Source organism: Ailuropoda melanoleuca, chromosome 5 (assembly GCF_002007445.2).
Source record: "Ailuropoda melanoleuca isolate Jingjing chromosome 5, ASM200744v2, whole genome shotgun sequence".
In the NCBI taxonomy this organism is placed as follows: Eukaryota; Metazoa; Chordata; class Mammalia; order Carnivora; family Ursidae; genus Ailuropoda; species Ailuropoda melanoleuca.
The window spans coordinates 65,890,559-65,914,922 of NC_048222.1; the positions used below are offsets into that span (position 1 = coordinate 65,890,559).

Consider the following 24,364-nt stretch of genomic DNA (forward strand, 5'->3'; position numbering starts at 1 on the left):
TGTTTTGGTTATGATAGCTTTGTAGTGTATCTTAAAATCTGGGATTGTGATACCTCCAGCTTTGTTCTTTCTTAAGATTCCTATTTGGGGTCTTTTGTGATTCCATACAAAGTTTAGAATGATTTGCTCTAGTTCTGTGAAAAATTGGTGCTTTTAATAGGGATTGCATTGAGTCATTGAATCTGTAGATCCCTTTGGGTAGTACGGACATTTAAATAATACTTGTTCTTCCAATCCGTGAGCATGGTGTATCTTTGCATTTATTTGCGTCATCTTCAGTTTCTTTTGTCATTGTTTTACAGTCTGCACAATACAGGTCTTTCATCTCCTTCGTTAAATTTATTCCTGGTATTTCTTTTTTGATGCAATTGTAAATGAGATTGTTTTCTTAATTTCTTTCTGATAGTTTGTTATTAGTGTATAGAAACAGAAGAGATTTCTGGATATTAATTTTGTATCCTGAAACTTTGCTGAATTCATGTATTAATTGTAATAGTTTTTTAGTAGGGTCTTTAGGGTTTTCTATACATAGTATCATGTCATCTGCATATAGTGACAGTTTTATTTCTCTTTACCAATTTGGATGCTTTTTCTTTTTCTTGTCTGATTGCTGCAGCAAGGACTTCCAGTACTATGTTGCATAAAAGTTGTGAGGGTGAGCATCCTTCTCTTACTTCTGGTCTTAGAAAAAAGCTTTCAGCTTTTCTCTGTTGTTTTTGATGTTAGCTGTGGGTTTGTCATATATGGCCTTTATTATGTTGAGGTATGTTCCCTCTATACTCATGTTGTTCAGAGTTTTTAATCACAAATAGATGTTGAGTTTTGTGAAATGTTTTTTCTGCATATATTGAGATGGTAAGATTTTTATCATTTATTTTGCTAATATGATATAGCATATTGATTTGTAGATATTGACCCACCCTTGAATAATGGAATAGATCACATTTGATTGTGGCGTAGGATCCTTTTAATGAATTGTTAAATTCAGTCACTATTTTGTTGAGTATTTTTGCATATATCTTCATCAGAGATATTGGCCTATAATGTTCTTTGTGTATTGTCTTTGTTTAGGTTTGGCATCAGGGTAATGCTGGCCTCATAGTATTCCTTCCTCTTTCAATTTTTTGGAATAATTTGAAAAGGATAGGTATTAGCTCTTCTTTGAATGTTTGGTAGAATCCCCTATAAAGTCATCTAGTCCTGGGCTTTTGTTTGTTGGGCATTTTTTGATACTGGTTTCACATCATTACTAGCAATCATTTGATTCAGTTTTTTTATTTCTTGATTCAGTCTTGGAAGATTATATATTTCCGGGAATTTATACCTTCTAGGTTGTCCAGTTACTTGGCATGCAATCATTCGTAGTATTGTTTTATGATCTTTTGAATTTCTGTGGTGTCAGTTTTAGTTTCTCATTTTTTTATTTGAGCCCTCCCTCCCTCCTTCCCTTGCTGCTGCTGCTACTCCTCCTCCTTCTTTTCTCTCTCTCTCTGTCTGGCTAAAGGTTTATCAATTTTGTTTACCTTTTTGAAGAACCAGATCTTAGTTTCATTAATCTTTTATATTGTTTTTCTTTTCATTCTCTACTTCATTTATTTCTCCTCTAATCTTTTGTCAGTTCCTTTTCTACTAACTTTGGTTCTTGTTCTTCTTTTTCTCTTGCCTTTAAGTGTAAGGTTAGATTGTTTATTTGAGACTTTTCTTGTTTCTTGAAGTAGGCCTGTATTGTTACATACTTTCCTCTTAGAACTACTTTTGCCGTATCTCATGGATTTTGGAACATTGTGTTTCCATTTTTATTTGTCTCAAGGTAGTTTGTTTTGTTTTTTCTATTTCTTCATTGACCCCTTGGATGTTTCGTAGCATGTTGTTTAGTCTCCATGTGTTTGTTTTTTCCAGTTTTCTTCTTCATTTCTTCTTGACATCTAGTTTCATACTGTTATGGTTGGAAAAGATGCATGGTATGATTTCAGTCTTCTTGTATTTATTGAGACTTGTTTTGTGGCCTAACATGTGATCTTCCTGGAGAATGTTCTGTGTTCCTGTCAAAAAGAATGTGTGTTCTGCTGTCTTTGGATTAGATGTTCTGTGTATATCTCTTAAGTCCATATGGTCAAATGTGTCATCTAAGGCCTCTACTTCCTTATTGATTTTTCTGTCTAGATGATCTATCCATTGATGTAAATGGGGTGTTAAAGTCCCCTACTATTACTGTATTACTGTCAGTTTCTCCCTTTACATCTGTTAGTATATGTGTTATATATCTAGGTGCTCCTATGTTGGGCGCCTAGATACTTGCAGTTGTTATGTCCTGTTGTTGGATTGATCCCTTTATCTTTATGTAATACCCTTTTATGTCTCTTGCTATAGCCTTTGCTTTAAAGTCTCTTTTGTCTTATCTAAGTATGATAAGAAAAAAAAAAAGCTGCTCCAGCTTTCTTTTTGTTCCCATTTTTGTGGAATATCTTTTTCCATCCCTTCACTTTCAGTTTCTACGTGTCTTTTCTGCAGTGAGTCTTTTGTAGGGAGCATGTAGATGAATCTTGGGTTTTTTATCCATTTAGTCACCCTACATCTTTTCGTTGGAGCATTTAGACCATGTGCATTTAAAGAAATTATTGATATATGTATATACTTACTGTTATTTTGTTAATTATTTTTCTGGTTGTTTTTGTAGTTCATTTCTGTTCCTTTCTTCTTTGTCTCTTCCTTTATAGTTTGATGACTTTCTTTAATGTTATTTTTGGATTCCTTTCTTTTTTTTTTTTTAATTTTTGGTATATCTATATTAGGTTTTTGGTTTGTGGTTACCCCGAGGTTCATATATAACATGTGATGTGCATAGCACATAGTTCAAACTCATTCTAAAAGCACTATATTTTTATCCACCCTTCCCTAAATGTTTTATGTATTTGACATCATATCTTACATTTTTGTGTATCACATAACCAATTACTGTTGATATTGTTTTTACCACTCTTGTCTTTTAACCTTCATACTAGCTTTATAAGTGATTGATCCACTACCTTTAGTATATAATTGCTTTTACCAGTGATATTTTTTCTTTCATAATTTTGTTCTATTTATGGCCTTACTTTTCTTCTTAAAGAGCTCTCCTTAACATTTATTGTAAGGCCAGTTTAGTGGTGATGAACTCCTTTAGCTTTTGTTTGTCTGGGAAACTATGTCTCCTTCAATTTTTAATAGATAGCCTTACTGGATAGAGTATTCTTGGTTGTAGATTTTTCCCCCCAGCACTTAGAATACATCATGAGACTCCCCTCTGCAAAGCAAAGTTTCTGCTAAAAAAAAATCAGCTGATAGTCTTATGGATGTTCTTCCCTTGTATGTAACTTGTTGCCTTTCTTTTGCTGCTTTCAAGATTCTCTCTTTATCTTTAACTTTTGACATTTTAATTATGTGTGTTGGTGTGGACCTCCTTGGATTCATCTTGTTTGGGGCTTTCTGCAGTTCCTGGACCTACCTGTATCTCTATTTCCTTCTCCAGGTCAAAGAAGTTTTCAGCTATTATTTTTTCAAATAAGTTTTCTGCCTCTTTCTCTCTCTCTCTCTTCCTTTTCCGGGACCCCTATAATGCAAATGTTAGTACACTTGATGTTGTCCCAAATGTCCCATAACCTATCCTATTTTTTCTTTCCGTTTGGGTGATCTCCACTGCTCTGTCTTCCAGATTACTGATCTGTTCTTCCGCATCCTCTAATCTGCTATTGACTTCCTCTATTGTATTATTGGTTCCATCTTATATTTTCTCTTTTTTGAAGTTCTTACCATATCCATCCATTCCTCTTGGGAGTTCAGTAAGCATCTTTGTGACCACTACTTTGAACACTTGGTCAGAGGTATTGCTTTTCTCCATTCTTTTAGCTCTTTTTCTGAGGTTTTGTCTTGTTGTCTCATTGGGAACATATCTGCCTCCTCATTTTGTTTAACTCTCTGTGTTTGTTTCTATGCATTAGGTAGATTAGCTCCATCTCCTGGTCTCGAAGGACTGGCCTTATGTAGAAGGTGCCAGTCCTGGCTAAGGCCAACTGCTGGGTATGATGTGACAGGAGCTGTTTTGAGCGGGCACTGCCTCAGCCAAGGCTGCCTGCCAGGTGTGGTAGGGAAGGAGCCCCTTTGGAGGAGTGCCACAGGCGAGTTGGTGGGGCAGGTGTGCAGGGGAGCCCTGGGGTTGTGTGAGCAGTGCTAGCAAGGTAGATAGTGTCTGAACCTTCACCCACCACCAGTGTTGGGCCACTTAGGCAGAAGCAGGGGAGAAAAAGTGGTGCCTGCAAGTATTTCATTCCCAGAGAAACTTCCTGTAGATCCCTGCCCCTCCAGCACATGCCTGAAAACCAGTAAATTTCCTGGCCATATATATGGCCCAGACACTTTTTCGTCTGCCATCTCTATGCTGGGTCTTAGAGCAAGTAAGATTATATGTGGGCCCTTTAAGAATGGAGTCTTCATTTCCTATAGCGCTTGAGTTTTTTCGGTGTTAAGCCCTGCTGATTTTCAAAGCCTGCCTTTACAGGAGCTAGTCTTCCCAGTGCTGGTCCCCAGGGTGGGGTGTGCCCATTGTGGCTTGAGCCCCCCACTCTTTGGGGAGGGCCTCAGTGCCTGTGATACCCTTCTCACTGTGCACTGCCATGCTAGGGGTGTAGGTCCTACCCAGACTGCATCTCTGCCCCACCTACCCTACTTGATAGGATTTTTCTTGATATCTTTAGCTGTAAAAGAGCTGTTCTGCTCCAGGTCATTTTCAGAGAGAGTTGCTCTACATGTAATTGTAGCCTTGGTGCGTCTGTGGGAGGAGGTGAGCTCAGGGTCCTCCTACTCTGCCGTCTTGATCGGGTTGAGGACACTTGAGAACATCTTGTTCTATTGCACAATGACCTTAAAATTAAGGATTCTTAAAGCTCTCTGGGAAGCTCTTATTGTCACTGTGTCAAGGGGCTGCTCTGTCTAGATCTGCAAATGGAATTAAATGCCAGTGACATTAACACAGATTGAAAGAACAGTCTAAATCTTAGTTCCTGCTTTGTCCTTAGAGTTTCTTGACTCTTTTTACCCTTTCTTTTTAAAAACCATGTTAATTTCTTCACCATCATCTCCCTGCATGCTCTCATGTCTCCAAGTCCTAGGACTAGAAATCCCTGGCTCGCTCTTCCTTCTAAAGGCATTTAAACTCTTTGCTCATAGTAAGTGTGCATGTACTATTTTGTGTTATCAGTGGTTGCTAGTCATTGGCTAGTCTTCTTTACTGTGATTTTGGTGGAGGAAATGGCCCCAGCATAACAGGTATATAGCAGGGGACTAGAGATGAAGTAAACACACCCTCTTCCTTATCCTTGGAGGATTCCCATTTAAAAGGTAAGGCAGGCCCATCATAGACTGAAAAGCTTGGAGTCAGAAGGATAACCAGAAAGCTAGTTCCCCCTCCCCCCACCTCCTCGCTTTGGGACCACGACTGAGTTATTTTACCTCTCTTGAGTGTTCCTTCATGTGTGACACGGAGATACATCTTGCATGCAGAGTTGCGGTGATGGAACAGATGTCACATGGCGTCGCCCACATCTGGCGCATGGGATGCTCGGTCCTGCCAGCACTTGTTGATGTTGGTGTTGGCATTTACCACGGAAGCCGGCTCCAGCAAGCACAGGCGCCGAGGGGAAGCAGTCTTCCCAGCTCTCAGAACAGCATCAGTGGCTATGGTGGAAAGGGCAGGGCTTGAGTCAGAGGACCAGAACTCAAGCCCCAACACTGTCACTCCTCAGCTGTGTGACTTCAGGTAGATCACATCGCCTTACTCTGCATTTCAGCACCTAAAAAAAAATAAAACTAATACCCATCCCGCAGATTCGGTGTGAGGCTCAAATGAGCTACGGTGCAAGGAGACCTTAGTCGGAAGCAAGCACCAATAAGCGTACGTTAATAGTACTTCAGCAAGAGAGTGAGGGTTTCATGTGCCTACGCGACAACTGTCAGGCAGCCGAGATAGTCAGGACCCACAAGTCTACCAGATGTCACATGGTTTGGACTCCATTCAGGACCTCTTTCTCCCCAAAAGATATTAAAGCTCTTTCCTTATCTCGACGGATCTCCTGATTATCTCTCTGCTGGGTGGCCCCAGGGCAAGACACTGCTAAGCTCTCATTATGCAAATGAGCAAGTTGAGGCTCAGAAATGATCAGAGCTATCTCGGGCCTAGGCAGCCTGGGTTCAAATTCCAGGTCTGCCACTTCCTAGCTGGACTCCAGGAGGTTAGGCCCTTTCTGCCTCAGTGTCTTTATCTGTCAGATGACAATATACCACCTATTGCCTAGAGTTAATACACGTAAGGCCTCTCTCGTACACAAGAAGCATTTCGTGTATGTTAACAAAAAGTTGCAGAGGAGGAGACGGAGTCAAGCTAACTTTTGAATATGGTTCATTTCTTCTAGTCCGATGCTGCGTCTCCTCCAGCAATACCAAATATTCCTCCTGGCTCATCCAGCTTCCAGTTGGTAGCAACACTGTGAGTCTCGGTGTTGCATTGGGGCTATTTCTGTGAGATGGTGACAGCACCGGTTCGTGAGTTGGGGTGTTTTGGAACATTCTTATTTGGTTCTTGGCTCCTGAGTAGAGGGAAGCAGCTTCTCTCCTTCAGACTGTAAGAGATTCCTTACCCCTCCATGCAGTTCTGTCTGGATAGCAGGGTTATCTAGGTGCGTAGGTCTGCTAGAACCAGAATTGTTTCCCAGGTTCTCCTACAGATTTCTCTCTAGCACCTCACCAAACTCGAAGCTGTCCTCTTGTCTTGAGGGTCTGAGGGCAGGTGCACTTCAAACCTAGGATTGTGAGGAAGCTTGGAAAGCCCCCCAACTGACTCTGCCGTGGAGTGAGAGGAAGCCAAGTCCAGTGTCACTGGCCTGGACAGCATGATATACCAGTGGGCAGCCCCTCTGAGTCGTGGTTACAGCGTTTCGTGAAAAATCATAGTTCCATCTGGAGTAGCTGAAGACTAACAGAAGCAAAAAGAAAAACAAAATGGCGTTCCAATCCAGCCAGAGAAATAAGAACAGTTGACCAACTGTTGTAGCGTTTCCTGGGTCACTAAGCCTTTTTCTGTACTCAATCAAATGTAACCTAATCCTAACTGCAACCAAGGAAGGCGACGGGAGACTTTCAGAATAACTTCTGTCGGATTACAAGACTTTGCTGAGTTACTTTTACCATATAAGGGGAGATGACGATGGTTTTGTACAGGACTGTTCGTCGCAGAGAATTATAAGCCGGGAATAACATCTTTGGTGAAAGACTACGCTCGGCATATTGCTATTTTCTGTCAACAGATACTGATTGCTTCAGCCCCATCATGCACTGGAACGAGGTGACGGAGCCATGGAGGTCTGTTAGGATCAAGTCACACATTGAGGAAAGCTTTTTGAAGAAGGTTGAGTGTGAGGCTACCCAGTCCATCTCAATGAGGCCTTGTATCATCAGTTCACTGTGTGGCATTTGGGGAGTTCCCCAAGTTGCTTCTTAGTACCTATTCAGCCTGTCAGCGAACATGCAAAAAAGGCCCAAAATTTAACAGACGAGAATGAAGCAATAGGAATGTGCTCCCGTGAACAGAGAAAGATGCTGGCCTCTCTCCTGGCCACCTGCTGGCAGCTGTGTGTGTCCTCTGGGGAGCTGGGACAGGCCTCTGCCAGGCACATTCCTGGGGTGCTGTGGTGGGGAATGAGCACTGTGTGAGCCAAGTAGGCTCTGCTGACGGCTGCTCACCGAAGAATTGAATGGCAGCCTAACTACCCAGGCAGATAATCTGATTGTTCCCAGAGAGTTGGGCCCCAGAGAAGCGGCTGCACGCTGCGTTCAATCGGTGCTACCTTCCAAGCACTGCTCAGAGCATTTGAGGTCGTGGTGTTGTCCTAGAGTCGGATCAGTGGGCCTGCCCAACCCCTGTCACACGTTTCCCTCCCCTGGCGTTTTAGTGCCAGCCCAGTTCCCCAGCTCCCGCCTCAAGCACTGTGTCTCATTTGCAGAACTGAAGAGGACAGCTTCCCTCACGACTTGGCAGCCCCCTGATTCTTCAGACATGACAGGTCCAGATTGAGGCAGCAGTCCCCGAGGAAGGCCGGCTGTCTTGCTCAGCAGAGACGACACAGCTAAAAGCTCTTTTTCACATTAGGCAATTCATGCACTTGGTTAGACGTTTATAGATTGCAGTCGCTCATCCAAAAAATCTGGGTCATCTTTTACATAGAGCTTCACACTTTGGAAGAAAAGCTGTGCCCAGGGAGGAATGTTCCTGCTGATGGCTTGGCCAAGGAAGCGGAGAGAGCACCTGCTGCACTAGAGAGGGGAGGTGGGCCAGCACAGGACGGCTGGGAGTCCCCGGGGGCCTTGGCATTTCCACCCACACAGCCCAGTGGCTCGCTAACATTCTGGGTTCTAGTTGTCCTAGCTAAATGGTGCCAGTAAGAGCTGCCTTGTGTTGATGTCATGAAAAGCGGTAGGTTTAAGTGTTAGGATCTCCAGGGTGATTTTTAGAGAATGTACTGTAATTGCAGTGAGAGGGTTGTCTGTATGGGGGCAGGGCTTCTCGGGGAGAGAAAGAGAAGTGGGGCTGTGGATAAGGGGGGTTAGCCTTGTACCATGGATGGCTGAAAGGTAGAGCTCTTCCCAGTATAATTAGTCTTCACCCCATTCACCTAATCCCTGAAGAGACTGGTGCCAAGGAAGAGTCCTGGACTGGGGGGCAGAAGACCATTCCTGTCCAGAAGCCTCCACTCACCAGCGCTGTGACCATGGCTAAGCCATGACACCTTGTTTCTTCATCTTTAAAATTGAGCGCATGGTCCCTGCCACAGCACGGAGCTGTGAAACTCCCACGTTCAACACGGGTGATCCTGTTTGTGGAGGCTAAGTGCAATAGAAACAAAGTTTTGCTATCAGGTGTTGTCATCTGGGGAGGCGAGCTCCGTTCTCCGTCCGCTGGCTTCAGGAGCAGTTTGCGCATGTGCAGCGTGTGTGTGTGTGTGTGTGTGTGTGTGTACGCACGCGCGTGCAGTATCCAGGTGCTGTACCCCTTGAAATGCCTGCCCCTCCCCCCCAACCTGAGAGGATGGAGAGTAGGTAGGATGAAGGGAGGAGGCACAAGTGGTTTTCCTCACTGAGGGTCTCCCTGGGTGGCCTCTCTGGGACAGCAGTTGAGGGAGGCCTGATGGCACCAGATCCCTTTATGGTAGAGGATGATTAGGCAGGTCTTCCCCTGCTTTGGGTCCCTAGCCTTAGCTGTCGTCACCCCCCCCCCACCGGTTGGGTGGGAGCAGAGAGAAGAGGTGAGCCTGGCCGGCCCCCGCGCCACATGGAGAAGACTCTGCTTCTAAAGGCCTGTTGCAGAAGTCTGCAGTTGCAGGTCAGGGTTAAACTGAGGCTTATATGCCGACCATGTCATGGTGTCCCTGGCCATTGCAAATAACATCCAAGACACACGCAGCTCCTGGACGCTCTACGGGGCCACGGACTAGCAAATACTCTAGATAGGGTGACGTCTCACACTCACGTGGCAGGCCCCACACCTTCGGCCTGGCTGTGATGGGCCAGGTTATCCCCAAAGGAATAAGATCAAGGCTGGATTGATGAGAAACTGGGAGTTTCCCTGGTCCCAAACTCTCACCGTACATTAAATTTTTTGTCCCTGGGTTAGAGCAGTAACCGCTTGACAAGCATCACTGTTGTAGATCTCTGAGCGGCTTCACCCTTGACGTCCATCTCCACCGGAGGGGTTTCCCCTCTGGATTAGCTGTTCCAGTAGTTACTAGGCAAGGTCCAGAGGGCGTGAGATGAGGAGTGGGGTGAACGTGGCTTCAGGAGCACCTGGTAGGAGAGAATACCGCAGGCTGCTGGCCAAGACCAACCTTTCTGACCTCAGGTGGGCTGCTGAGCACCCCCCCCCCCACATGCTGGGGCAGCTGCTCCGGGCCAGAGCCATCCACCCGCACCTCTCCCAGCTCCACGCTCAGTGACTGCACGCCGGTAGCTTGGACTTGGCCGTAAGGGGAGTATTTAGACCCGCACTACAGATCAGGGACCCCCGGGAGAGCTGTGCTCTGAACGCCCCCCGGCGGCCCACCGCTGGCAGCCGCCATCCTGACTCGCAGATCCCTCACCAGCTCCTCATCCCCCGCCCCTGGGCTTGAGGGGCCGAGGAGCAGACGCAAGACCCAGGGGGTACCCGGCACACATTTTCAGCGGTGCAGGTGGTCGGCGTTGTGAGAGTTCAGGGTAGAAGCACCCCGTTCTTTCTTGGCATGGACTTCCTGCCCTGGCGGCAACGTTGGCGCTGAAAAGCAAAATGAAACAAGGAACAGCAACAAACTATTAACTTTTTTTCAGCTTGCTGATGTTTGTGCCCACTCCAAACTGGATTTACAGTGTTGCTGTCAAGTATGTTTTCTTTCTTTGGAACATTTATCCGGTGTTGCACCTTCATGATTCTCTGTGTGTCTGTCAGCTTCTCCCCGGATCCTGTCTCCTCACGTCTGGAGACACTGACCCCCACCAGCCGCCTCTGCTCTGTTCTAGACTCCAGACCCACCTCTCCCCCCACGTGGTTTTCTGACCCTAGCGTTCCTGTTGCCATTTTTTCTGGTCCCTGGTTTTGCCACACCCACCGTTTGGCAGCATGCCCCAGTGCTGACAGCTCGCCTACCCGCCGTGTGCCGGTTTCTGACCTTCTGCTTTCGGTACACTCAGAATCCTTCACGTATCAAGAGATGTCCGTGGAAACCAGAACAAGGAGGAAGCAAGACCCTGTTCTGGAGTCTCTCCGGTGTTGGTCGTGTTTTATGTGCACTCTGCTGCAAGGCGTCCGTGCCGCCTCCCCTGACAAACACGCGCTGGAGGAAAGTCATCCCCACTCTTGTCAGCAGGAAGTGGTACCTGGAATGCAGCTGATGGCACATTTACTCTCATGGGAGTCTAATCGTTAGGGAGTAGTTCATTGCTGTCAGAGGCAAATAACTTATTTAAGATTAAACCACAGAAAGGAAGAAGAGTGTGTGCAGACTGATTGAGGGGCAAAGGGCTGAGCCAGACGACCTCTTGAATCTCCAAGTTCTGGGTCACTTCTCCACGGATACGAAATGCTCCCTGAACCATCATGACGAGATAGGGTCTTTCCCTCCTCCCAACTCTGCCATCCTTCTGTGTGCTCACTCTTAACATTTACTGCCTGATAGTATTACGTGTCTTGGGTGTGTGTCTTATTCCCTAAGTAGATTGTGGGCTCCTTAATGACAAGCGGTTTCCTTAGAGCTCCTTAGCTCTCCTTTGGGACGTAAGACAGAGCCTCTCACAGAGAAGATTAATGACCAGTAGGTTAGTGACCAGTATAGGTTTTTAGTAGAAGTGGAATGAAAAGTCACTATGTAGAATAGTTAGGGAGCCATATCCTTTACCTGGAAAGGTGCGAGCAGAAGCTGGGTAGCCACTTACCTGTGATGCTTTTAGGAAGAAACAATGCATGAGATAGAAGGTTGAGGTAGAAAATGTCAAAAGTCCTTTCCACCCCAGATTTTGTGATTCCAGAAAGTGTAGTTATTCTTACCACTCAGCCTAATGATGGAAATATTTTTTGTTTGTTTTTTTGTGGGATTTTTTTCTTTTTTTGATTCATAAATGACTATCTAGAAAACACATGGCTTTTCTTTGGTCCACAGGCTGGATGGGTCCTTAACTAGTATACCTCCCTAGCAGCGTTCATTACTCCCCAGGTCTGGTGATAGAGAAGATTGACATCTTGTACCCCACTGAGGTTTCAACCCTTTAAAGATGTCTCCCCTAAAGTGTGAGGAGCAGATGGTACTGAGAAAATATGCACATTTTATTATGCATTGCACATTTTACTTATTAGAATTTTTAGTGTGACACCCTGCATTTTGAAAAGCCTAAAGATGCAAACAAAATGAAATTATTCATTGAAATATTTAAATCAGCTTACAGCAATTATATCAAAATATCGAAATTAAATCCTGCAGTCTGGAAGGTAAATTCCCCTTGACCACCCACTTAGAAATCTGACTTTAAAAGGGAGGCTCTTCCTCTCCAAAAAGAAGAAGTCTTGTTCCGTGAGATGAAGTCGGGAAGGGAGTGCACCCTTGATAAGGTCCCACGGAGGCTGAAGACGGCACTGGGGAGAGATGGCGGCAGGAGCGAGGGCAAGTGAACATGCAGACTTTCTCCTGGTGGAAAAGGGGAGCCAAGAAGGGAGTTCTGAGTGTAAGTGCAGACATGCTTCTTCCCTCACCCCATTCCTGCCTGCCTCCCTTTGCTGAATGAGTCATCCCCTCCCGGCCTTACCATTTGCCAGCCCTCACTCCCACAGAGAGCATGTGAGGATTACCAGGGCGCAGTGGGGGAATGTCATGGAACTCTGGAAGAGGGGCGGTGCGAGGCAAAAGCAGAGAGCAAATATGATTTTGTGTCTTAGGCACAATCCCCTTCTTATCTGAAGGGCAACTTTAATGATCAGTATCAGTCAGCCAAGGCATACAGGACTGTTTCAGAAATCAACCAGAGTGCAAAAGCTGTTCTTCCAAATGTGCATTGTTTCCAGCCCACTAGCCCAACAGCGTCTCTTAGACTCAGCCCTGAGCACTGGAAGAGACCTTAAAGCTGATCTTCTTCAGCCCCCATTTAACACTGGAATTCCCTATTCTGACCGATGGCCATGCGGCAGGCAGCCGAGTATAGTGGAGAGAGCTGGAGTTCTGGAATCAAACAGACCTGGAGCCGGATCCAGCTCCTAGCCCTTTGTCTCTTTGACCTAGACCAAATCACCTTATCTTTCTATACTTTGGTTTCCTCAGCTGTCGGTTTTGAGCAACACCAACATTGCTGAATTACTTTAAGAATGAGAACATCATTAAGGTGGTTAGCGCAGCCCCTGGGGTTAGTAGGACTTCAGAGGAGACCGGGCGCGTTCAGGGTGGTATGGCCCTAGACTGGACTTCAGTGAATAAGAGCGGTTCTGCCCGCTCCAGATGTAAGAGCTGTCTCTCTGCAGCCTCCTCCTGAGTATCTCTGATGGGAGTGCTTCCGTTGTGGGCAGTCCTAGTGGCTAGAAGTTTCTGCCCCGTGTGGTGCTCAGTCCACTCCTTCTCAGCCTCCCCGGTTCTGTCTTTTGTGGCCCCACAGAACAAATCTAAACCTTCTCCCACAGGTAGCACTCCAGATATGTGAAGACAGTTCTAACAGCTCCTCATAGTTTTTTCTGTGGTAAACCTCTTTAGTTCCTCAAATATCTCCATATGTCAGTTGGTTTTTGATCTCACCCAGGATACTCCTAAGCCCCTTCCCCTAACATATGAGCATCCCTGGAGAGATGCTAGGCAGCCACAAAGAACAGGGGAGCTAGCAAGCCTGCCTGTACCAAAGAAGCCTGTCACTGTGTCCATGGCTCCTGTGAATAGTCTTGTGCATTCCCTACAGAGATATTTTAGTTTCCCTGCTTTTTACTGTAGTATCCTGGAATAGGACCCTACTACCTTGGTGAGGAAAGGAGCATTATAAAAACCATACTGTCAGATGCTAAATTGAAAAGTTAGCGCCCCCCCTCCCCCTGCCACCCCATGGGGCACCTGGGTGGCTCAGTCGGTTAAGCATCTGCCTTCAGCTCAGGTCATGATCCCGGAGTCCCCGGATCGAGCCCTGCATTGGGCTCCCTGCTCACTGGGGAGTCTCCTTCTCCCTCTGCCCCTCACCCCCTCACCCTGCTCTCTCATACTCTCTCTCCCTCTCTCTCAAATAAATAAAGTCTTTAAAAAAATGGAAAGTTAGCCCCCTCATAATTGTGGTAGATTTGATTACATGTTACACGCCCCCACCCCCGCCATTTTTCACCTTCCGTGTGTCAGTGATATTCTTCATGCAACTTGAATGTTCCCACTCTTTTGCCAGAGAGTCAGCAGCGTGGCTTGCTTTGGCCAGCAGAACGAGGCAGAAGTGACAGCATGCCAGTTCCAAGCCTAGGCTTAGAGGCCTTCAGTATTTCCAGTTGCCTTTTGGTGCCCTGCGGTCACCATGAGAGAACGTGCCTCAGCAAGCCAGCTGGTCCAGGGCAGCCAGGGGGCCTGTGGAACAGAGGCCCCCAGCAAAGCCCAGCCTTTCTCAGCTGACCCGTCAGCCAGTTCACAGACACTTGAGAAGAAATAATTGAGTACTGTTTTAAGTCACCCAGTTTTGGGGTGGTTTGTTTTGTGGAATTTTTGTGGCAAGAGATCATTATTACAGAAATTGGGCCAGAAAACAGAGTGCAACGCTAACCGGTTCCAGGCAGTCTCAGCACCAACACCTGTGCAGTAAGCATTTTCCCCACAAGCATTTTTGCTGCATAACTAATCAGGTGAAAAACAATTTGGCTATAAAAGATAAAATCGCAAAAAAACAAAAGAGGGCTATTCATTTAAAAGGACATGAGAAAACATGAAAACTGAGTAACAAAATTAAGACTTTATTGCAAAATACAAAATATTTGAGTATCTTTAATGTGCAGAGGCCGTACTGTGCAAGGAACGGAGTGTCCTGTGTGTCCTAACTAAGCACAGTCTTCAAGGTCTTTCATACTATCACACACATTTTTTTTTTTTTTTTTTGCTTATGGATTTGTCTCCTCACTAAAACGTCCTCCTTCATTAAGACAGGTATCAGTTTCCAAATTCTAGGATGTGTATTTGTACCTGAGCTCCGTATCACGTTGTGAAGCCCTTCTCCACTGCTGTTTGTTCTTGGCATATTGTCACATGCCCACTGATGGACGTTCCAAGTTCTGTGGGAAACATGGGTTCAAAACTTGGTGGCACCATATAGACCATTGTGAGCGCTGAGCTTCATCTCCTGTAAAAATGGGAGTACAGCATCGTGGAGAAATGAAGCCAAACTGTCAACCAGGTTTTTTTTTTTTTTTTTAATCTTTTACAACAAAATTGCCTTAGTTTTGCCTGTTAGTCATGTGGTGAAAAAGCATAGGGCAACGATGCTAATGGTGAAAACACCCAACATGATATCGACCCTGCCTCACTAAGTTTGGAAGAATTCATGAAAGATTAACAAAACTGGGGCACCTGCATGGCTCAGTCAGTGAAGCGTCTGCCTTCAGCTCAGGTCGTGATACAGGGTCCTGGGATCGAGCCCCACATCGGGCTCCCTGCTCAGTGGGGAGCCTGCTTCTCCCTCTCCCTCTATTCTTCCCTGCTGCTCATGCTTGCTCTCTTTCTCTCTCAAATAAATACGTTTTAAAAAATCTTTACAAAAAAAAAAAGATCAGCAGAACTATAACCAGCCTAACTGAATACTTCATAAAAATGATTTGTCAAGTTGGAAACTGGAGATTTTTTGGTAAACTTTGGCCAAGAGGAAAACAAATACGTATATTATGTATATCATCAGTGAAATAGGTAATGACAAAAGCAAACTCAATATCCAAAGACATTTGAAAAGTTAAGGTGTGTCCTATTTGATATCGTTCACTCATGTACTCAACAAATGTTTAATGAATACCCGACATGTATCCTCACTATTCTAGGCCCTGGGAATAAAGTTGTGGAAGAAACAGGGCTCAGGTCTCATGAAGCTTATATTCTAGGGGAGACTCAGAATAAAAATTAAAACGATAACTTCTAGTCTTGATGAGTGCTATGAAAAATCTCAGGCAGGGTAGTGGCTACCTCAGGCAATTTAAGGAAGACCTCTCTGAGGGTGTGACATTGAAACTGAGACAGGGGGGCACCTGGGTGTCTCAGTCAGTTAAGCGTCTGCCTTCGGCTCAGGTTACGATCCCAGAGTCCTGGGATCTGCTTGTGTGCTCGCTCGCTCTCTTTCTCTCCCTCAAATAAATAAATTAATAAAATCTTAAGGGGAAAAAAAAAAAAAGAAACTGAGACTGGAATGACAGGACTAGGCCAAGGGAAGAAAGGCCACATTGTAGGAAATGTCAAGTGCAACGTCTATGAGTTAGGAATAAACTTGGAGGGTCTGAGGTATAAATGGAAGGAGAGGAGTTATGTGGTATGAAATGAAGTGGGAGATATTATTACAAGTGGGATGGGGTCCATTAAAGGGTATGAAGCACATGACCTGGTTACGGGCCCCCTCCTGGCTTCTATGTGGAGAACGGACAAGAGAGGATGCGGGGCGGGGGGGTCATTTGGGTTCGTGCAAGACAGTGCTGTCTACAGCTAGTCTGTGTAATGGCAAGGATGGAGAGAAGTGGACTGGTTTGAGGTATATTTTGAAAGTAGAATCAAGAGTCACTGATGGATTGGTTGGGAGGGAAAGTGAGAAATTAAGGAGGACTCCTAGATTTTCTGTTCATGTCTCTGAGGGTGGTTGGTGGTGCCGTTTCCCCAGATGAGGAAGAATGGAGGAGGGCTGGGCTGGGGGGAGAGCGAGGTCAAGAGTTTCAGTGCAGGGGATGAGTTAGTTAAGTTTGAAATTAGACCTCTGTGTTGCTTTGCCGAGGAAAGATGTAGGACATGTTAATTCGGTACTCAGGCTAAAGGTATCAGTTGGGCAGTCGTCAGCAAATATATGGTGTTTTCGCCAAAGGACTAGATAAGTTCACCCCAGAAAAAAAAGTTAAAATTTTTAATTTAAAATTTAAGAAGTTTCAAATTTTTTAAATTGTTTTTAAAAAGAAGTGGGAGGACTAAGCCTCAGAGCATGGTGACATTTAAATGCTCAGCAGAGGAAGAGGAGACAGAAGAAGAGTGTGAGAGAGAAGCTGAGACAGTGTGATGTTATGGAAGCCAAGAGAAGAAAGTGTTCCGGGAAAGAGGGTTGTCAGCTTAGGTTGGATTGGGTTGGGTTGGGTTGGGTTGAATGCAACCTGAATCATGAAGTCAGACGAAGCCAGTGAAACAAGCTATTGGATTTGGCAATATGGATCTGGTTGGTGACCTTGAAAATAAACTGTTCCCTGGGAGAGCAGAGATTGAAGTCGAAACGGACCAGTGGGAAATGGAATGGGAGGTGGGAAATTGATGGCAGTGAGGCCCTGCTAAAAAGGGGAACAGAGAAATGGAGAAGTCCTAGAGCTGGCGAGAACCTAAGGCTTGGCCACATCGTGTTTAAGTGCCATGGGTGAGGAAAGCAGGAGAGAGAGAGGAAAGTGGATGATGCGGGAGAGAATGTGGGCAGAGGCAGGATCAGCACCCTTGAGAGAGGAGGAGACCGTGCGCGCAGTGGAAGCCACAGCCTCTGAAAGGCCACCCAGGGAAATGGGGGCAGGTGGGCGGGGGCAGGAACAACACACGCAGAAATCCCTGAATTTGGTGAGGGGAAGGTGAGGGATCCGGCCCACTGACATGCAGTTTCTAAGTGAACTGTGACTTCAGGTCATCGTCTGCGGGCGAGCCAGGACTCCTGAATTCGGAGCCCAAATGCCCGGTGCCCTTCATTAACCATTTGGTGTGTTTGGAAAGAGTGAAAATGACCACCTCTCTTGCGTAATGTGTTTTCAAGAATTCTGAAGTGCTGTGGCAAGTCGTGTTTGTTCTTTCCTTGGATACTTTGCCCTGAATCATCCAAGTTTCCACCAGAGAACCAAATTCACACAGCTGGGTTAGATGAGAGCACTGGAGCGAAGGAACTGCTTCCAGAGATGAGGGTGGAATTAAGAGATGCCTCACCCAGACTGTCAACAACCAGATGTCATTGCCCCTCCCCCCACCCATGGGCCAGGGGGTCAGTGGAGATCAGCAGTGTTAGATCTCTGGAAGAGCTGGAGTCATGAAGGACAGGCCAGCCAGTGTGATCATTCACCGAAGAAGAGACCCAGAACTGCTCTCAGGGAGTGGCGCCAAAGCGTCCCACCCCTGCTGATGCTTCCCCATGACTGACCCCACCTGGAAGCTGGCTGGCAAGGGTGAAGCAAGCCATGGTGAAGGACAGAGAATAGATCTGGCCCCAAATAACCAACACAGCCACTAACACTTCATGCCATAAGTGTTGAAAAGATTTTGGAAACCACTCCAAAGGAAATCTTTATACCCCATGCCCGTGTATAGAATGCATGTTTGGTACCTGCTGGGATTTGGAAAACCTAGCCAACCATGATCTTTTGAAATGAACCATCGTGGATACTTGTAACCCAGCCATCATCTCCAAATGTCATGTTTGCCTATGGTCTTCCTCCTTTATTTTCATCCAGAGGCATTTTGCCCATAAAGCTAGGAAAGCTTATATTTCAAGGCCCCTCACTGGCAGGAATCCCTTCCAAGGCCGTGAGAGAGCCCTAGAAATGTATTCCTATGATCGCATGTTCTTGTAAATTTTTCAAAAGGAGGTTATTTAATCTCTTAAGACTATATATTTTTTACTCTGACCCTAGATAGGACCTCCCCCCTCCCCATTATATGCACTTTGGGCCCCATAAAACTTGTCTGTGTTTCTGCTTTCAACAGACGGGTGTGTAGGGTGCAAGTTTTATTCCTTTCCTGAGACTCTACCATCTTTCAGGTGGGGTGGCTAATGAACATCGAAATGGACATTTTGGGAGGGGGAGAACACAGCAGGAGGGTAAGAAGCAAAGAAGGGAGGGGTCTGTGGTGCTCAAGGTGGGAGGAGAAAAGCACTGTGTGAAGCACCCCCACTCTGGCCGTCCACCTTCGGGGAATGGAGGGTTGTCAGGTGTCCCCGCAGGGGACTCATTTTGCTCAGGGGGCCTCGCTCAGATGCTGCTTTTTGTGTTTTCAGATGCAGATGGAAACCTGTGTCGAAGTAACCAGCTGTTGCAAGTCATGCTGACCATGCACCGAATTATCATTCCGTCTGCCGAACTGCTCCAGAAAGTTATCAGCCTATATCCTTCAGCACAGGGGCTGCCGGGCGCCCAGTGGGATTCTTCAGAAGTATCTTGCAGTTTGACATTTGCTTTCATTTGGATTGGTTTGGAATAACTCTGAGTGGTAAATGGGTTGAAATGGGCTTTCAGAGGTATGGAGGTTGTGCGTGTGTGCCGATGTGTGTGTGTCGCCGCTTTTGGGCGGGGCAGTATCTTCAGTGCTGATTGCTCCGGCCAGTCGTCAAAGAAACCGTTGGTCTTCAGTATGTCCCTCCAGTAAGAATCCTTTTCCTGTAGGTTAGTCAAATTTGTACTTGTCCTGTGAGACTGACAAGGGTGCAGTCATGACTGCAGTGATAAACTGTCTCTCCTGTCCTGTTCTTCCCCCTTCCCCAGCTTCTGAAGAAAGCTTCGTGGCCCCACGGTATCTGAAGAGTGCCCTGGTGCTTTTATGCTTCTGCTGCCTATGGGCCAAGCAAGCCCTGCTGGATTTTAACCCTCTTACGGGGTGTGAATTGAGTAGGGTGGAGAAGGAGCCTGCCCTCTCCCTCTTGCTGGGGACACTGTAAGCCATGGCCTCAGGAGAAAGGACTGTAGGTGGGAGGGGACCGCCGTATACCTGTGCCCGGGGCCTTAGCATTGAGTCATGACTGGTGGCTCTCTTCTAACCCTGTACTCCACCCCTGACCCCTTCCTGTTCACCTTATGGGAAAAAAAAAAAAAAAAAAAAAAAGTAAAAAGCCTCCAGAAGAGACCCAATCTCTTCTGTCAACCTACTTCCAAATCTTTACTTCTCGTATCAAAGGGTCCCACGGGCACAGCGTTGGCGGAGGTCTCTGTAGTAAGAGCGTCAGGTAGGAAGCGGCTGTCTGGTCTGCAGAGAATTTCTTTTTTTTTTTAATGTTTTTTTATTATATTATGTTAGTCACCTTACAATACATCCCCGGATTCTGATGTAAAGTTCGATGCTTCATTAGTTGTGTATAACACCCAGTGCACCATGCAGTACGTGCCCTCCTTACTACCCATCACCAGTCTATCCCATTCCCCCACCCCCTCCCCTCTGAAGCCCTCAGTTTGTTTCTCAGAGTCCATAGTCTCTCATGTTTCATTCCCCCTTCTGATTACTCCCCCTTTCTTTATCCCTTTCTTCCCCTACCGATCATCCTAGTTCTTATGTTCCATAGATGAGAGAAATCATATGATAATTGTCTTTCTCTGCTTGACTTATTTCACTTAGCATTATCTCCTCCAGTGCCGTCCATGTTGCAGCAAATGTTGAGAATTCATTCTTTCTGATAGCTGAGTAATATTCCATTGTATATATGGACCACAGCTTCTTAATCCAGTCATCTGTTGAGGGGCATCTTGGCTCCTTCCACGATTTAGCTATTGTGGACAATGCTGCTATGAACATTGGGGGGTCTGCAGAGAATTTCTAACCCATTACAAAGCGGACTCAGAGTCGGTCGACTTTTTATTAACTCCGTGTACCGGCAGTTCTCCTTTCCCCAGATTGTCCCAACCTCCTCAGTGAGAAACTCGTTGCTCGGAGGACTAAACTGTGCCCCTGGCTGTCCTCAGGATGCGCAGAACCCCTCCCCTCTCCCTGCTCACCCCCACACCTCGCAGGCTCTGACCCCTCCCCCACTTTCACCTCTGCCCCTTCAGTGACACCTGCCTTTCAGCCTGAAACCCAGTCAAGTCTCCCCCAATTAAAAATGAACGCTCCACCCTGCCTTCCCTCCATCGTCAGGGTTAGAAATTTGAGGCACAACCCTGCTAACGTGGTCTGCACTCGCTACCCCCAGTCTCTTGAGTCGCACTGGCCTTGGCTCAGCTGGGGCCCCCACCCGTGCATGCAGACTTCCTCTGACGTCACCCCTGGCCTTCTGGTGGCTCCGCCCCTCAGCCCTTCTCTGTCTCTGCTTGCTCTGGGCTCTGTCCTCTCCAGACCTCTCCCTCCTGGGCAGCTGGTCCTCTGTCTGGCTTCCCATCTAGCCCCTTCCCCAAGCACCTCTTAAACAGGGGGACAGCTTCCTGGTGTCCTGCTCACTCTGCCTCCTTCCCTGAGTGCTTTCCTGCCAGGATTTCTGCCTCTGTCCCTCTGTGCTGTGGACTGTCAAGTCTGTATTTCTTGTGGTTTCTTTTATTAAGTTCAATTAGCCAACATATAGTACATCATTAGTTTCTGACGTAGTGTTCACTGATTCATTAGGTGTTTATAACACCCAGTGCTCATCACAACACGTGCGCTCCTTAGTACCCATCACCTGGTTACCCCAGCCCCCCCCCTTTCTGCAACCCTCAGTTTGTTCCAAATCTGTATTTCTTTAACGCAGACCGTTTTGTAAAAACTCTTTGGATTGGTTTGTGCTGCAGACAATTCCATCTTAATATGCTCAGAACTTAATTCATTTTCTCACCACCTTCATCCCCAATTACTACCCATTAATTCTGCTCTGACACCTGCATTTTCATTTTCAATTTCAGTTCATGGTGACATGGCCCATCCACTTAGCCAAACCAGAGACCTCAGAGGCACTCTTGACTCCTCCCTGCCTGTCACCTCCCACGGAGTCCACCCGTCAATCCCAGGGTTTCTACTTCAGAAATGACTCTCAGCTGCTTTCTTCTCTCCATCCCCTGCCACAGCCTCAGCGTGGGCTTCCGTCTTGTCTCCGAGGCCCCTCTCTGTCCAGGACCGCTGTTCTCACCCACGTGCACCCGTTCACTAGCCACCTCTGAAGTCACTTTCCTGAGAAGCAGATCACAAAGGCCATTGCTTCAGAGCCTCGGCAGACTGCAGGGTCATGCCCAACCCCTCAGCTGCCAGGACAGGACGTCCACAGTCTGACCCCAGTGTCCCTTTTACTCCCCCTGCAGCTCTCCCAGAAGCCCTTTCTCCCCCACACTGAACTTCTCGGTGCACCAGCTGGATCGGGTCCTCTTACGATTCCTGTGCCTAGAACGCTTCTTCCTGCCTCATTGCCTGCAGACTCTTTCAAGACCCCTCTGTGAAATCTTTCCTGACGTTTTCAGCCTTCCACACACCCCTGCCTTTTAAAAACACATCTAGTGTGCTTAGACAGTGCTTTGAAAATCTGTCTAATTCCTGTGACTTTAGTTTTTTATTGCTTAAGTGAGTGTCTCTCACATCTCTGGTGTGGATGTAATCTGCCTTGAAAAGCTTTTCATCTATGATTGCGGAAAGTGCCACGTAGTTTTATTCTGTTAGCTAAATGAATTGATCTCTGCAGACTTGAGTCTGTTAAGTTTTGCAGGGTCCTACATAGGTGCTGTGGTCTCTAGATGACTCTGTCAGGTATGCCGCAGAAGCTTGGTGTCTAGCTGCTGTGGTTTGTGTTTGTGACATAGTTACTACAGGTTGCAAAGGTACTAAAAAATTAATTACAAGTTACTTTAAGAAAAAAACATATTTTTACCATAGATTTAAAAATGCTTATGCTGTAACTTACCTGTTTACGTGTCTCCCCCGCTAGTCCGTGTGTCCGTCAGCATCAGGAACCAAGGCGTCTTTATCTTCATTTCTCTAGAACTTAGCTCAGGGGCCGTCTCATGATAGTACATAATGAATGTTGCCTGACTATGGGTGCAAAACACTGGATAGTCTAATTCTATATTGGGACTTTAAGGTGAGAAATTCACGCTTTGGTCTGGGGCGGAGGACAAGATTCTAAGAAAGGAATATGAAATAAGACTGCCTGTCCTTGAAACCCAGGTTAAACACTGGCAGCAGAATGATTTTTTTCTTCACACTTAGGGTCTCTGTTTTCTGACCTGGAAGCAATAGAATTGTTAGTTAAGTAAGCCCATGGTTTCCTGATGTTTCCTGGTTTTTCATCGTTGAAAAGATTTTAAAGCACGCTTTGAATGGCTCAAATGCCTGCAAAGTACAGTCAGAACTGTACTGGTCCTTCACAGAACACCGGCGGGGAAGAGAAGGAAAACGTGTGGAGCCTGAAGCTTCCAGCAAACAGTGACATGAGCCCTGGGAGGCGGAGGCCCGAGACTCTGATAGTGGCCCACACGTGCTGGGCGTTCGCTTCGGCTCCCCAAGTGAGAGAGCGGAGCCCTCCTCACTCCAGGGCTGCCTTTGCTGTGACTTCGGGGCTCTGATGAGGGGGAGGCCCTGTCCTCCCGTGGCGTCCTGCCTGTCCCTGCGCTGGGAGCGCTCGCGTGCACACTGACCCATTCACTCAGGTCCCGCCCACACACTCGGCTCGGGCACCACAGGGAGAGGTTGGAAGGGACGGGCAGGGAGCGACCCGATGAAAGCTCTGCTGCGGTAAAAGACACCTTGTTGATTTGTAGATCTGCTTAGCTGTTTTAAAAAAGAAGTATGTTTTTCGTCCCTTCCTCATTAAAAAGAAAGAAAGAATATTTTGACAAGTGCATCAAATAAAATATAGAATCTGGGCCATACTTATCTAGAATGTGCCTTGGGCTTGAAGCTCTTTGCATTGAGGCAGGTGTTTCCTCAGCGATATGGCCTGAAGACGCGTCAAGTCCTGGTTTTCACTCTTTTATCTTTCACGCCCAAAGAGGGGCAGGCAGCAGACAAGAGGCGTTTACTTCGTGGAGTTTGCCGGTTGCCTGGACTTATTTTTAAAATATTTCTTGTGTTGCCATGCATGTGTGTTTTTGTATTTTGTTTTTGTTTTGGTGCTTTTGAGGACAGATATTATAGGCGGTAAATCTATTAAAATTTAGTTTTTAAATTAAAGTGATTTTCTGGAAAGTACAGATTTTACAGCCACAGCTCTTCTTTAGGGCTTCAAGTTGAGTTTGCAAATTCTTTCTCTAAGTCTAGCAAGTTTCACCAACCATTTTTAAGGGGCCTTGAAAAATGTTTGGTTAATTTGAATAATGCTAATTAACTGAATACTTCCCATGGTTGTAAACTACAGTTATGAATTTTACATTTTGGATGATTTTTAAATACTTCAGATGCCTTCCTGACTTCTGAATAATTTGTGTAACTATTAAAGTTATAAACAGTTAACACCGTTTTAGAAGTTCCAAAGCCATGATTAGACTTAATAAAATTTCATTTTAAAGCCACAAGTCTAAAGCACTTAATTATATATTCCAGATGGAAGTTTTGAGACTATCATTCTAATGTGCTCTTAAACATTACAGGGATATCAAATCCCCGAATGCTCAGATTCCTTCCCAATCAAAAGCACTGATCCTAAGATGTGGCGTTCACTTTCCTATGTTTACGTCTGCATTTTCCGGGCTTTGAAATACACGTGCCCATTGAAGGAAGACCACTCCCGCCCAGTTCCTTGAGCTTTCTGCCAGCTTGCTCACTGGACTCCTGGCAGGGGCCCCGCAGGAATTCACTGAACCCTGTACCACAGGTATGACGGCACAGTGTTTAGAAAGGAGAGAGGGTACAGCCTTGCAGGGCACATGGTGCCTGATTCCTCAGTCTGGTGACCAAAGATGGTAGACCCACGCAGGGTACCACTGGATTGGATTTTGCATTTCTTTGGCTTGTAAAAT

At 46.1% G+C, this 24,364-nt stretch overlaps 1 protein-coding gene across 2 annotated transcripts in view; it reads left to right on the top strand.

Moving 5' to 3' along the window:
* Positions 1–24,364, top strand: part of RASGRP1 (RAS guanyl releasing protein 1) — a 78,511-nt gene that overhangs the window by 25,950 nt on the left and 28,197 nt on the right. Inside the window, exon 3 of one of the 2 annotated variants that reach the window (XM_034661181.1) lies at positions 18,745–18,850. In XM_034661181.1, the coding sequence (XP_034517072.1) occupies positions 18,745–18,850 (106 nt within the window). Of the gene's footprint in view, positions 1–18,744; positions 18,851–20,159; positions 24,220–24,364 lie in introns of those variants that run through there. The other variant, XM_034661182.1, reaches the window with a different exon arrangement.